We start from the raw sequence: 12,814 nt of genomic DNA, 5'->3' as shown, positions 1-12,814 counted from the left end.
AAGTAATTTTATAAAAAAAAAAAAACACTAATTGCATTGTCTTTTTTTTTTTTTTTTTGCTGCCTAAGGTATTATTATCTTATATTTTTTCATAATAAAAAAAATTAAAATTAAATATATACAGCATATCAGTGTATATCAGTATTGAACATCTTGACAATTTGGTTCGAAGTCTAAGAATTCAATAGTTAATATATTCATAATATTTACAGAAACTAAAAAATAATAATACAATAATATTATTATATAATATAGCATAATAATTTTCTACAGATGCAAAAGTTTTATAGAATCTACTTTCTTTAAATTTTGATTGGCCTAATTTATTTCCCTATAGTAAAAACACTACGTCGTATAGTAGATTTACTATATATATAATATACACAAATCTAACTAGACACAAATTAAGGCAAGTTGGCAACTATACCCAACACAATTTTTTTGCCTAAATATTTAATGCTCAACTAAAAACCCAATCAAGATCAAGTGGTATCATGTGATTAATTTAATTAATGAACTTAACACTAAATGATAGATTATTATTATGTGCTTATTTGTTAGTTAATTTACTTTGATGTTGGTCAGATAATAAAATGACCAAATAATGATGGAGAAATACTATAAAAGGCACCAATAAGCTTAGGACCTTCTAAAATATTTAAACTATTTTGATATTTGAAGCTTTTGATTATCCTTTATAATCTCGTGATGTTTTTTTCTTTACTCAAATCGATCGGTATCTTTATTAACTAATCAAATCGTTAAAAACAATAGAACGTGCTTGAGAAGAGGGATAATCCTCCAACTGAAGCATAGACCTGGAGAGAAACAAGAATTTCTAGCTAAGCAGTGAGCCAGCTTGTTTACAAATCGTTTAACAAAACGCAATTCAACATTGTCTAGTAAAGGTAAAAGCAACGCATGAACATCATGCACTAAAAGATCAAAAGAAGATGACATAGAGATTTCACTTTGAATAGCTTGTATGCATACCAAGCTGTCTGATTCTAAAATTACTTTTAGAAATGCTAAATGACTAATTAATGATAAGCAATCATCTATTATTTATTAATGAAATTAATTTCCTAACCAAATTACAAGTTCTTTAACATGTTAGATGAAAAAAAAAATACAAAAATGAGTAATTGTTAATAATATTGTAATAAAATATTACCAAATAAATAAATTTGCGGTGCATTTTAACTCTGCATAATTTTTTAATAATTTGAATTTTCATATTAGTCCATTTTATACCGATTAAGAACATTCAATTTATCTAAGCATGTAAAAATTAATCCATCACTCACAATTTTCATAATTCTATTATTTCCTACCACTATATATGTAATTGGTTCATTAATATATTGGAATTACTTTGATCTGTTATTGTTATTGTAGGATTAATTCCCATACAATTGTTTACTAAATTTTGGAAAGGGAGAAACTAGTGGGACCCTCATAAATTAGGGAGAAAACAAAAGGAAAGGTTCTCCCCCCATTTTTATAGGGAATGCATTTCCTTTTCCTTACTTAATTTATTTTAATTTTAATTTTATTAATAAAAAATGAAAAAGACAAATATACCCCTTAAAAAATCTATAAACAGAAAATAATTACATGTTTTAATAATGGCAATTTTGTCAAATTAAAGCATTCCGATTACCTTTCCTAATTATGAAAATCGATCTTACAGACTAAATATTTATATCGTAATATTTTATTTATAATAAATCATAATATTAATGGTATTTAAATTTATTTATTAATTTAAAAATATTGTTCAAATTAATATAATGGAAGAGAATAATTAATCTCACCATTTTTCAATGTATCAACATTACCCTCTTTAAGGGTATTTATATTACTAACGGAATGACATTTTAATATTAAACCTTCCAACAAACAAGGTAATGTTTAACATTACCATTCCATTGCTAACATTAACTCATTCCAAATACCCTCTAAATCTAATTGGGTCGTACTGGGCCTACATATTTTAAGTATTAGTTAGGCCCAGAAAGTAAATTTCGAAGAATAAGGAATAATTACACCACATAGTAAAAGTTAGCATATATCTTAGTTGTTCTACACTTGTTTGTTTTTTAGTTGTTCTACTATTATTTTTAGTTGTTCTGTTTTGTGTTCAACTGTTATTTTATAAAATCACAATATTTTTGAAAAGATTTTCATGTGACAGTATTTTTATAAAAGTTAACCCAAATTTTAATATTTTTGTAAGTTTTCCTTGAATGACATATTATACGTACACAGCAACAGTATATATCTTAGCCAATTTTGAAAGAAGTTAGCATGAGCACACTATATTTATTTTCTTCTTTCTTGTAACACATCATTTTTATGGGTGGACTGGTTTTTATTTTAAATACAATAAAATAAATAATTACATTAATGATATTAATGATAAAATAATTAATGATATTTTAAAATAATTATTAAATTAAATAAAATAAAATTCAATACTTAATTACATTAATAATGATATGATATTTTTAAGTGAAGCTAGCTACTAATATCTTTTAGTATTTCTCTTATTTATATATATATATATATATATATTTTTTTTTTTTGTAAGGTGATAAATTTTTTTATTATGTAAATGGGACATAGTAAATATACATTTTCACCTTTAAATTTGTTTGAAATAATTATGAATTTTAATTTTAAAAGTAAAATAAGTATTGTTTTTATGAGTACAATAAAATAAGTAATCTACTATAAAACAAAATACTGATTTAATCATGATAAATTATTGAATTATTCTGTTAATTTGGCAACTCGTAAATTATTTAATTAAAAACTTAATTAACCAACAACTTTATTACAACGGTTCATAATTCAAGAAAATTGAATCCAGTGAAAATTAAAAACATAAAGCTAACTTTGATTGATTAGACAATAAGCAACATATATTTAAATTTGAAGTTAAATTTAAATTGGGCATTATTATTCTTTATTGTTGTTTTTATCATTTATTATTATCTTTTATTAATATTTGATGGGAACACTACGCACGACCACTCTTTCGACAGTCAAACCTGGTCCAAACCCAAAAAGAACACCCCACTCAAATCCATCTCCAGTGGTAGACTTCCCTTCCTCCAACGACCTCTTCCTCAACTCATCCATAACAAACAAGACAGTTGAGCTAGACATATTCCCATGCTCACTCAGCACATGACGTGAATCCACAAACTTATCACTCTTTAGATGCAACTTCTCCTCCACTTTGTCCAAAATAGCTTTCCCACCTGGGTGTGTAATCCAAAATATGGAGTTCCAATCACTAATCCCAATAGGAGTAAATGCCTCAATCAAACATTTCTCAATATTATTAGAGATCAACATAGGCACATCTTTATGTAAATCAAATATCAGTCCTGCTTCCCTTATATGTCCCCCAATAGTTCCTTCCGAGTTTGGTAAGATTGTTTGCCCAGTTGACACCAACTCAAATATCGGCCTTTCGCCAACTGACTCATCGGGTTCAGCTCCAACAATTACCGCAGCAGCCCCATCACCAAAGATAGCTTGTCCCACTAGTAATTCGAGGTCAGAATCTGAAGGCCCACGAAACAAGCAAGCCATTATGTCACAACACACGGCGAGAACTCGTGCGCCTTTGTTATTCTCTGCTATGTCCTTGGCAATGCGTAGAACGGTTCCACCACCATAACAGCCTAGTTGATACATCATCACACGCTTCACTGAGGGACTCAGTCCGAGAAGCTTAGCGCAATGGTAGTCTGCACCGGGCATGTCAGTGGTTGATGCGCTAGTGAAGATTAAATGAGTGATTTTAGACTTGGGTTGACCCCATTCTTTGATGGCCTTTGCACAAGCATCCTTCCCAAGTTTTGGAACCTCAACTACCAACATGTCTTGACGTGCATCCAGAGTTTGCATCTCGTGCTCCGCCAATCTTGGGTTTTGCTTTAGGTGTTCTTCATTTAAGAAACAGTTACGTTTCCTTATCATACTTTTGTCACCTACATATACATATAAAGTAAGTACTAATGATACAAGATATTAAACATAAATTTCTTGATGCTTAATATATGATGTAAAAATTCCTTTATTATATAAATAATAGATAATGCGTATACATGGAAAAGTATTATTAGTTGGAAATATATATATTCATATATAATACATACATATTTTTCGAAACTTTTCTTTGAGTTGAGTCATGTGTTCACTTTTGGTGACCCGAAAGTAGTAGTCGGGAAACTCATCTTGTATTAAAATGTTCTCCGGATTGGCGGTGCCGATGGCGAGAACGGAGGCCGGACCCTCAGCACGAAGATGATTCATATTATTATTATTATTATGATAATAATGAGTTGTGTATGTGTGATAATATAATTGTTCACAAACACACCTATATATATATATTTATGTATGTACAAGATACTACAAGTGAACTTATTACACACAACAACGCTATACATATAAATGTCTAGACATATGTAAAATGAGTGTTAGGTATATAATACCTACTTTCTCACTAATTTGATTTGGCAAATTGATGGTTAATCTTTGACTTTTCAAGTTTTTTTTTTTTTTTAATATAATTTTTCAAAATGATTTGTTAATATTTGTTAATTATTAGATATAATAATAGATTCTACATAATAAATATAAGGGAAGACTATGGTAGGATCTAGCAAAAGTTTCCTACCGGTAGGGAACTTTTCTTGATCATTGATTTCAGATCGAGTGATTATTATGATGTAAGGTGTATACTCTTATTATAAGACTTCTTGTATACAATTAAAACTTTATACATATTATAATAATATTTAATAATATATTTATTTAAAAAATAAAATAATAGTAATAATTAAAAATTTTATTAATTTTTAATTTTAATTATAATTATTTTTTTAAAGTTAATTTGAATTGTTTTTATCTAGGTGTTTATTTTCAAGAAATAATTTTACTTACAAATTTTGTTATCAATTTTCTTATGTTAATAGTTAACTATAACAAAATTGATTACTTAAGTACTTTCGTCATTAATTTGCTTACATACATAATTCTACTATAATTATTTTTTAAATTAATTTGTTTTAATATTTTTATAAAACTATGTAATAATATTTTGATTTGAAATATTTTATATTTTTTTATTAAGAAAGATAATTTCTATTAATCAAACCGAGTCAATTACATCCACAAAAGGATTCCCCTTCAAAAGAGAATTTTATCTCTGCTAGACAATTTTTTTTGTACAAGATTAAGTCTACTTTTGAGGCTCTCTTTAATTCTACTACCTATACAACTCGTTTTCATACATTTTTTTCTTTTATATAGAAATTTCAATTTAGCCAAATACCATAAATTGTACCTGCTATCACATTCTTAAGAACATAATATATATTTTTTTATGACACATTAATATTTTTTTTTTCATTTTCAAAATTATGTATGTATTTTTAAAACATATTTGGTTTTTAAATGATAAAGAAAATACATTATTTTAATGTAAAAATACAAAATAAAAAATAAATTCTAGCTAATATTTTTGTAAAGTTAATAAAAATTTTCGTATGCATACATTCTAATCTTTAGTAAATTTTGTAGGGAAAATAGCATTGTATGGCATATTTAGAAAAAGGAAAAAAAAAAAGAGCAAATACAAAACTCAAAACAAACAAAAATATTTGTATAGGGAAATTTACATGGTATATTAATTTTTGTCATTTTTTTACAAAAATACTGCCAGCGGTATTTTTTACTTTTTTACTGTGTTTTTTTATAAGTTTCATACTGCAGTATACTGTGTTAAGTTTTTACTGGTGTTCTACTGGTGTTTTTTAGTTGTTCTACTGCTGTTTTGAGTTATTCTGCTTTGTGTTTTACTGGTGTTTTATAAAAACATAGTATTTTTGAAAAGATTTCTGTGTGACAGTATTTTTGTAAAAGTTAACCTAAATTACAGTATTTTTGTAAATTTCCCTTTGTATATGCAATTTAAACAAAGGCAAAAAAATTAACTCAAAAATTTTTCAATCGACACGTGGCGAGTCCTCAGCCCCTCTGCCAGCAGCACCGTACCCACTAGCTACAAATATGAAAAATCTGTCAAATATATGTCTTAACAAAAATTATTTACACTTACATTTCTTTAACTTCTTATTGGCTCAATTTCTTTCGCCATAGCATGCGGAAAAAATAAGAGCCCCACAATAGATTTATCCAATAAATATATATATACTAGGAAAAAGCTACGTGCGAGGCACGTATACTAAATACTATGTTAGGTATTTTTTACTTTGATTGTAGCACAATTACTATAATGGCACATTTACTAAACTGTAATTGAAATCAGAATAATCAATGGGAGAAATGTATCGGTTTAAAATGGAAAATAATCGGAAACTATATTTTATTATGATATTTACTAGACTGTCCGGAAAGAAAACAAGAATTATATTATTTTGTTTTATAACTGAGTTATTTTTATGTTATTAACAATAACATATATATGCATTATACATAAATTTTATGAGAAGGGTGTACATAAATGCGAATAAAAATAAATAACATAGTGACATATATAGAAATATTCATTTTAATTAATAAAAAAATACAATAAAATTTAATATTTTTTAATTAATAAATATTTTTTTTTTATAAATAATTATTTTATTTTTATGTATAATTAATACAATTTTTTATCTAAAATAACTATTTCTGTAATTTTTTCTTATAAATTTTCATTTTGGCCCAACTGCTTTATAATAGAAACGGGTTTTGCCATCAACTCTTATTATTATTATAACTTACTTATTTATTATTATTTTGGGATATTGGCGGCTAAACCACTTGAACTTTACGGTTTGTTACACTTAATCACAAAAACCAAAATTTTGGCGGCTAAACTACCTAAACCCTCGTTCCGTTTTGCTCTGCACACTTCTATCCAAAAATCACAGTTAAGTGTCACGGTGGACTGTCCAAGTGTACATACTTGTACACGTAGCAAATTTTTAGTGGTCCACGTAATATTAGTTTTAAAAAATAATTATAAATATTTAAAAAAATTAAAAAATCAAAAATATTTTTATTTATTTTTTTTTTCAATTTTTTTTTTTTCCTTTTCTTTCTTCTTCTTCTTCTTCTTTCTTCTCTTCTTCTTTCTTCTTTTTCTGCAGAAACCCTCCCAGCCCAAACCCAAACCCAGAATTTCAATCCAATCATCATTGACTGTTCAACCCAACTTCTCAGACCCATTCGTTCTTCAACTTGCAGAAACCCTCGAAGACTCGCTTCCTTCTTCTTCTCTGGCGGCACCTTTACCTCTCCAAAAGCTCAGGGACACTTCTTCAGAGACCCTTCTCTCAACCCCATGGCCTTCTCGGAAAGATGAGCCCTTTCGGTACATAGACACATACTTTATGAAACAGTCTCAAATCGAACCAGTCTCAAATCCACCAAAGTCTTTAACTTTTTCTACAGATACCCAATTTCCAAATTTGATTATAGCTGATGGGTTTGCCATGAATTCGGTATCGAATTCGTCTGAGTGACCAAATGGGATTTTTGTGGGTAGCTTGTTGGAGCTATCTGAGAGTATAGAGAAAGGGTTGGTGAGTTTGCAGGGAATGGTCCAGAGGGTGACCTGTTTGGGAATAGTTTAGAGGGAATATATCAAGATTGCACAAAAACTTAGGGTAAAGAAAATCAAATCAAAAAGAACCCCAATTAATGTTGAACACAAATGAGAATTAGGGTTTGTTGATTTTTTTGAAGGAATAAGGTTTGTTTATTGGGTTGGGAGGATTTCTGCAGAAAAAGAAGAAGAAAGAAGAAGAAAAAGAAAAAAAAAAGTAAAAAAAAATAATTTTTTAAATTAAAAAAAGTAATAAAAAAAAATATGATTTTTTAATTTTTTAAATATTTATAATTATTTTTTAAAATTAATATTACGTGGACCATTAAAAATTTACCTCCGCCGTAACACTTAACTATATTTCTATTATTTTTAATGAAGATATAAGTCGGTTGTACTAATTACACTGTATTTAATCACTTGGGGCTAGCTCAAGTGGCCATAGATAGGTGTGTGAGTGTTAGAGGTCCTGGATTCGAGTCCCATATAAAACATGTTGTAATATATTAACGGCTTAAATAAAAAAAAATTACAGTGTACACACAAACTGGTGACAGTGTAAAAACAAAAATAAATTATGAAAAAATGTCATTATTGAAAAATAAAAAGAGTACACCATATCAGACTTTGAAGTGTGTGGACCGTCCCATCAATCTTACTAGTTACTGTCATAAAAAAAGCAAGCTTTTTATTTTTTAAAGCTTTTACAAAAACAAAAAAAAAATCTTCTAGCTGAAGAACGAGTGGGTGACTCAGTGAGTTGTGCTGTATTAAGAATCGGAAGAGTGACCAAAAAAAAAATGTCAGTTTCTGAGCCAAATATCATGGCTTCCCCTTCATTTACTACTACTCAACCACCTACTCCAATTAAGAGTGATAACCCTAGAAGATTTCCTCAAGCTCAAGCTCATGAGGATGATTTCAACACTGTCGGTGCCACTCTCAGCTGCCCTTACGGCCATGGAAGCTGTCCACTCAAGGTTTCTCGCTCACAAGCCAACCCTGGAAGACCTTACTACTCTTGCTCTACTCAATTTTGTAGATTCTTCAAATGGGCTTCTTCTGAAAATAATAATAATAACAATCACGCCAATGATGTTGTTGTTGGTGGGGTTAAACGCCACCGGATTCTTCCTCATGATTATCCTGATTGTCGTTGTGGTGCCGGAAAATGTAAGCTTTTGTTTGACAAAAATGGCGCCCAAAATTACTTTGTTTGCCCTATTGAAAAGGTAACCCCTTTTTTTCAGTTTTTTTATTTTTCTCACTCTCATTGATCTGGGTTTTTGTTTTTTTGACTAAAGATTGAGTCTTTGTAATAGGGACATGGAGCTTGTAGTTTTAAAGTTCAGGCCATGGCTAATAGTTCTACTACACCTGGAATTGTGAGCTCTGTGTTGAATGAGGATAATCAAGTTAGCTTTGAGAATCAAAAGAGAACTAAATTTGACTCAAATGTAGTTGTGATGGTGGAAAATAATAATAATAATAATAATAATAATAATAGTCCTCCTGATCAACCTGATCAACCATCTACACCTGTACAAATGGGGATTGGAAATGAAGAGAAAGAGAAAGAGTCAGAGCAAGAGCAAGAGTTGGAATATGTAAACGTAGAGAAAACACTCCAAGTTTCTTGTTTAAAATCAGATACAATTCAATTTGGCCAAACTGAGTTTCTGAACCAGATTTCTGCAGATTCAGGTATTGGCTTTTTGTGTTCTTCAGATTATCTCATTGAATAATTAATTGGATTTTATTTATATGTTATTGATTACCAACTCATTTATGCATAATTTTTGTTTTTGGGGGAGTGGAAAAAGATCCTGCTAAACAAATACTAGGTAGGCTTGTTTTGGGTTGGTTGGGGAGGCTTGCATTCCCACCTTCTGGAACCCTTACTATGCCTCAACAAGCAAGGCCTTTCTTATGCTGTGAGTATGTTATGTTATGTTATAATGGATTGTGTCACATTTGTTTGATAATTGATAATATTTGAGTTGTATATTTGCAGCATAACTACTCAAAGTTTTGAAGTTTTGAGTTGGTAAACAGCATAAATCTAATAATTTTTTTTAATAGTATAAGTATCAAATTTTAGTTAGTAAAAAACTGTCATTTTCATCAAGTTATGACTTCGTTAGTGTCTCAAATTTGTAAAGACTTTTGAATTTGTTGAAAGAAAATTTGGAAATAACTTATACCACCGGGTTCTACGTGTGTGTTCTGTTTAAGACATTAATAGAGTTTGTGTAGATGAAAAATGATGAAAATTACAGTTATACTAATATTAGGTACTCTTATGTTGCTAAATAAATCATTAAGTTTATGCTAGTTACAAACTCAAAACTTTGGGTAATTATAGTGGTATGTTGTGTTGCTGCAATGAACTTGTATGTACAATTCTTATATCTTTTCTTTACAGGTGTTTTTCCATCATTGGATCCAATCTATGTCCCCAAGGCCACTGGTGTGGGTGCAGTTAATTCGAGAGTCTTAAATGAATCTTCTCATGGTGTTTCAGATACATCTAGACAAATTGTGAGTCGGGATTCTGAATGCGGCGGCATTTTAATGGAGCTCTCGAGCATTAAGAATGTTGGTGGTGGTGTAGGAGAAAGAGTACTAGATGAATTCATGGGACCAATCTCAGAAGCGCTTGGGGAAGCAGGATTGCTTGTGCAAAATCAGCTGCTGAGTATTCTCGAGTCCACGAATCCAGTGAACCACAATTCGATGAGAGAAGCAGCGAACAAGACATTTTCTGTCTTGAAACTTCTCTCAATTGATCATAGGGCGTTTTCTGAGCGTGTGAGGAAGTTCATTTCGTGTGCAGCAGAGTTTGCTAAGATAGAATATGAGTGGAGGAAAAAGGGTGAAGTAGTAATGTGGCTTCCAGGAAAGATTGAGGATTTGTATGAGAATGAGAAGGCTAAGCTTGATGAGATAGCGGAAATTGAAAGGGAGACGATGGCTGCAATCGCTGCTTCTGATAAGGGAGTGGAGTGTGTTGCAGAAGAGGTAATGCAAGTGAGGGAAAAGCTTGTTGGGATGGAGAAAGAGTTGAGGCATAGGAAGATAGAAAATGAGGAACTGAAATGTCGAGCGGGAATGATAAAAGAGGATATGGAAGAGGCGAAAAAGAAGATGGAGAAAGCAAGAGCAGCAAAGACGGTGCATGAAGAGCGAGCTGCTGCAATTGAAGCATTGGAAATGGCCAGGCTTCACCTTAGACACAATCACTAAACTTCAAGGGGGTTTGGCCTAGTGGTAAAGGGTCTTACTCGGGGATGTCTAGTTAGGCGCACGGTCACAGGTTCGATCCCCACTAGCGTCAATATTTGAGGCCGCTGTGGCATTCTTCGCTTGGTATGAGGTAGAGGGTCGTTGGATTAGTCGAGGTGGGAGCAAACTAGCTTGGAAATCCTAAGTTTAAAAAACAAAATGTATATGCTAATATGATGATATGTTAGGTATAGAATATAAGATAAGATAGGTAATATGACTAAGTATTGTAAGTTGTACCAGGATCCTAACTAAGTAATGTTATTCTGTAAATTGACATTTCTTGATCAGTATTGTAAGTTGTATCTATTTCTTTTTTAAGTTTTCAAAATTATGGTTTCACCTAGTTTAGTTGACTTGAAGAATTTACTGTTTTTTGAGGAGGGAAAAAAAGGTACAAATCAACTGTTTTTGGGTAATTCAAACATTCAATAGTCTAAACTTTAGTTCCATCAATAAAGGAAATAAAGTATGAGAAAATTGAAATTTATTTGGTTCATACGAGAAAATTAGTGAAACATCAATTGTTGAACTTTTTTTTAATAATTATTTTTTTTTTTGAATAAAACCATTGGGTCTCATATTCATAAAAAAAAAATGGAAATTAGATGAAAATATGATTATTTTTGGAGAGCTTACATAGTTACTTAAAAAGTTTCTTAACTTACATATATACTATCGCACATAATTAACTACTTTTATACTATTTAAGTTGCTTTTTTTTTTTAATAAAACTATTACTTTTTTTTTTTAGTGTAGCGTAATGGTATTCTTATAATCAACAAATAGCTTATAGTTTAAAAATATTGGGTTCGAACCCATGACCTCTACCTTTTCTCATCCCTCCCTCACCACTAAGCTAGTCTTAATGGCTTACAAAACTATTGCCTTGACACAAGGGGCCTAGCACCCATGTTTTATCACTATTAAGTTATTTCTTTTCTTCTTGTTTATTTATAAGTCTAAGAGGTTGTTTGGCTACATTTTTACTTTTTACAATAGTGTTTTCAAAAGTAAGAATAGAAAGTATATATATATTTTCATTTTAAAAAGTTATTGGTATTTAGCTCAGGTTTTTAAAAATTATTTTTAGATATTTTTTATTAAAAAAAATTAATAATCTATATCATACCACGACACTGAATTTCGGTTCAGACTCAGACCCGGATCCTAGACCCCGGACTCAAATCTAGACCCAAACCTTAACCCCTAACCCCAGACCACAAGTCGAAATTGAACCCCAACCCGAACCCAGACTCGGGGTCAAGTCTGAGGTTTGGGTCTAGAGTCCAAGGCAGGGGTTCGAGTCTTGGGTCAGGAGTCCGGGTGGGGTTCTGGGTCGGGGTCCAAGTCTAGATTTCGAGGTCCAAGTTTAAAGACAGAACAAACAAAGAAGTTGTTAGGAATGTTCTTATTTATAGATTGACATACCTCATTAGTCAGGATGACCCGAGCCAAAGGAAGAAAGTTATACATTTTCTCCACTTACGAAGTTATTACATGTGTATGTTTGTAAGGGATCGAGAGTAATGTAGAAGGCCCAATACCAAGAGTGATAGTTGGCAAATAGTGTGCATTATATTACATTATGATTCAACAAAAATTTCTATATCAAGTGTGTTAAATTTTTATTTTAAAGATTGTCATTCTAAAATAATTGTGTTTTTTAATTTAGTGTTGCGATATTTTTTTTTTTTTTTTGCTAGTTTTGGCGACAACTTTTTATAATAGAAAGATATTTTTTGAATGTGATGGGTACCATTTCAAGACGTTATAACTTTATTGTCTAAATTTCTGAAGGCATATTTGTCCCATGTAGCTAGCGATTAGAATTTTACAGCTTATAGTTTGTCAAAATATATCTTTTAGTTAAACGATGAGCTATCCTAATTC

General features: G+C 30.3%; 2 protein-coding genes across 3 annotated transcripts; one reads left to right on the top strand and one right to left on the bottom strand.

Moving 5' to 3' along the window:
• Positions 1–2,881: 2,881 nt before the first annotated feature.
• On the bottom strand, positions 2,882–4,502 carry LOC115700696 (polyketide synthase 3-like). Its single transcript, XM_030628326.2, has 2 exons — positions 4,176–4,502; positions 2,882–4,007 (listed from the first exon to the last, which is right to left on the bottom strand). Exons 1-2 carry the CDS (start codon positions 4,330–4,332, stop codon positions 3,007–3,009), a joined length of 1,158 nt encoding a protein of 385 aa, XP_030484186.2. The 5' UTR covers positions 4,333–4,502; the 3' UTR covers positions 2,882–3,006.
• A 3,691-nt stretch (positions 4,503–8,193) lies between these two features.
• Positions 8,194–11,252, top strand: LOC115699621 (uncharacterized). 2 transcript variants are annotated; one of them, XM_030627115.2, is made up of 4 exons: positions 8,195–8,868; positions 8,959–9,340; positions 9,460–9,570; positions 10,062–11,252. In XM_030627115.2, exons 1-4 carry the CDS (start codon positions 8,437–8,439, stop codon positions 10,880–10,882), a joined length of 1,746 nt encoding a protein of 581 aa, XP_030482975.2. In that variant the 5' UTR covers positions 8,195–8,436; the 3' UTR covers positions 10,883–11,252. The 2 variants fall into 2 exon arrangements, with proteins under 2 accessions (XP_030482976.2, XP_030482975.2); XM_030627116.2 differs by lacking the exon at positions 9,460–9,570 and having other exon boundaries at positions 8,194–8,868.
• Positions 11,253–12,814: the final 1,562 nt, after the last annotated feature.

Source organism: Cannabis sativa, chromosome 8 (genome assembly GCF_029168945.1).
Source record: "Cannabis sativa cultivar Pink pepper isolate KNU-18-1 chromosome 8, ASM2916894v1, whole genome shotgun sequence".
NCBI lineage: Eukaryota > Viridiplantae > Streptophyta > Magnoliopsida > Rosales > Cannabaceae > Cannabis > Cannabis sativa.
Note: the sequence above shows the minus strand (reverse complement) of the source record. Positions and strands in the feature narration are given on the sequence as shown.

What these genes read in the sequence shown, in the direction of transcription:
- LOC115700696 (XM_030628326.2), bottom strand. Translation starts at nt 4,332, where the DNA reads ATGAATCATCTTCGTGCTGAGGGTCCGGCCTCCGTTCTCGCCATCGGC. An exon ending in AGAAAAGTTTCGAAAAATAT is followed by an intron (nt 4,008 to 4,175) that starts GTATGTATTATA and finishes ATGTATATGTAG; the next exon opens with GTGACAAAAGTATGATAAGG.
- LOC115699621 (XM_030627115.2), top strand. Translation starts at nt 8,437, where the DNA reads ATGTCAGTTTCTGAGCCAAATATCATGGCTTCCCCTTCATTTACTACT. An exon ending in TTGTTTGCCCTATTGAAAAG is followed by an intron (nt 8,869 to 8,958) that starts GTAACCCCTTTT and finishes TCTTTGTAATAG; the next exon opens with GGACATGGAGCTTGTAGTTT. An exon ending in CCAGATTTCTGCAGATTCAG is followed by an intron (nt 9,341 to 9,459) that starts GTATTGGCTTTT and finishes GAGTGGAAAAAG; the next exon opens with ATCCTGCTAAACAAATACTA.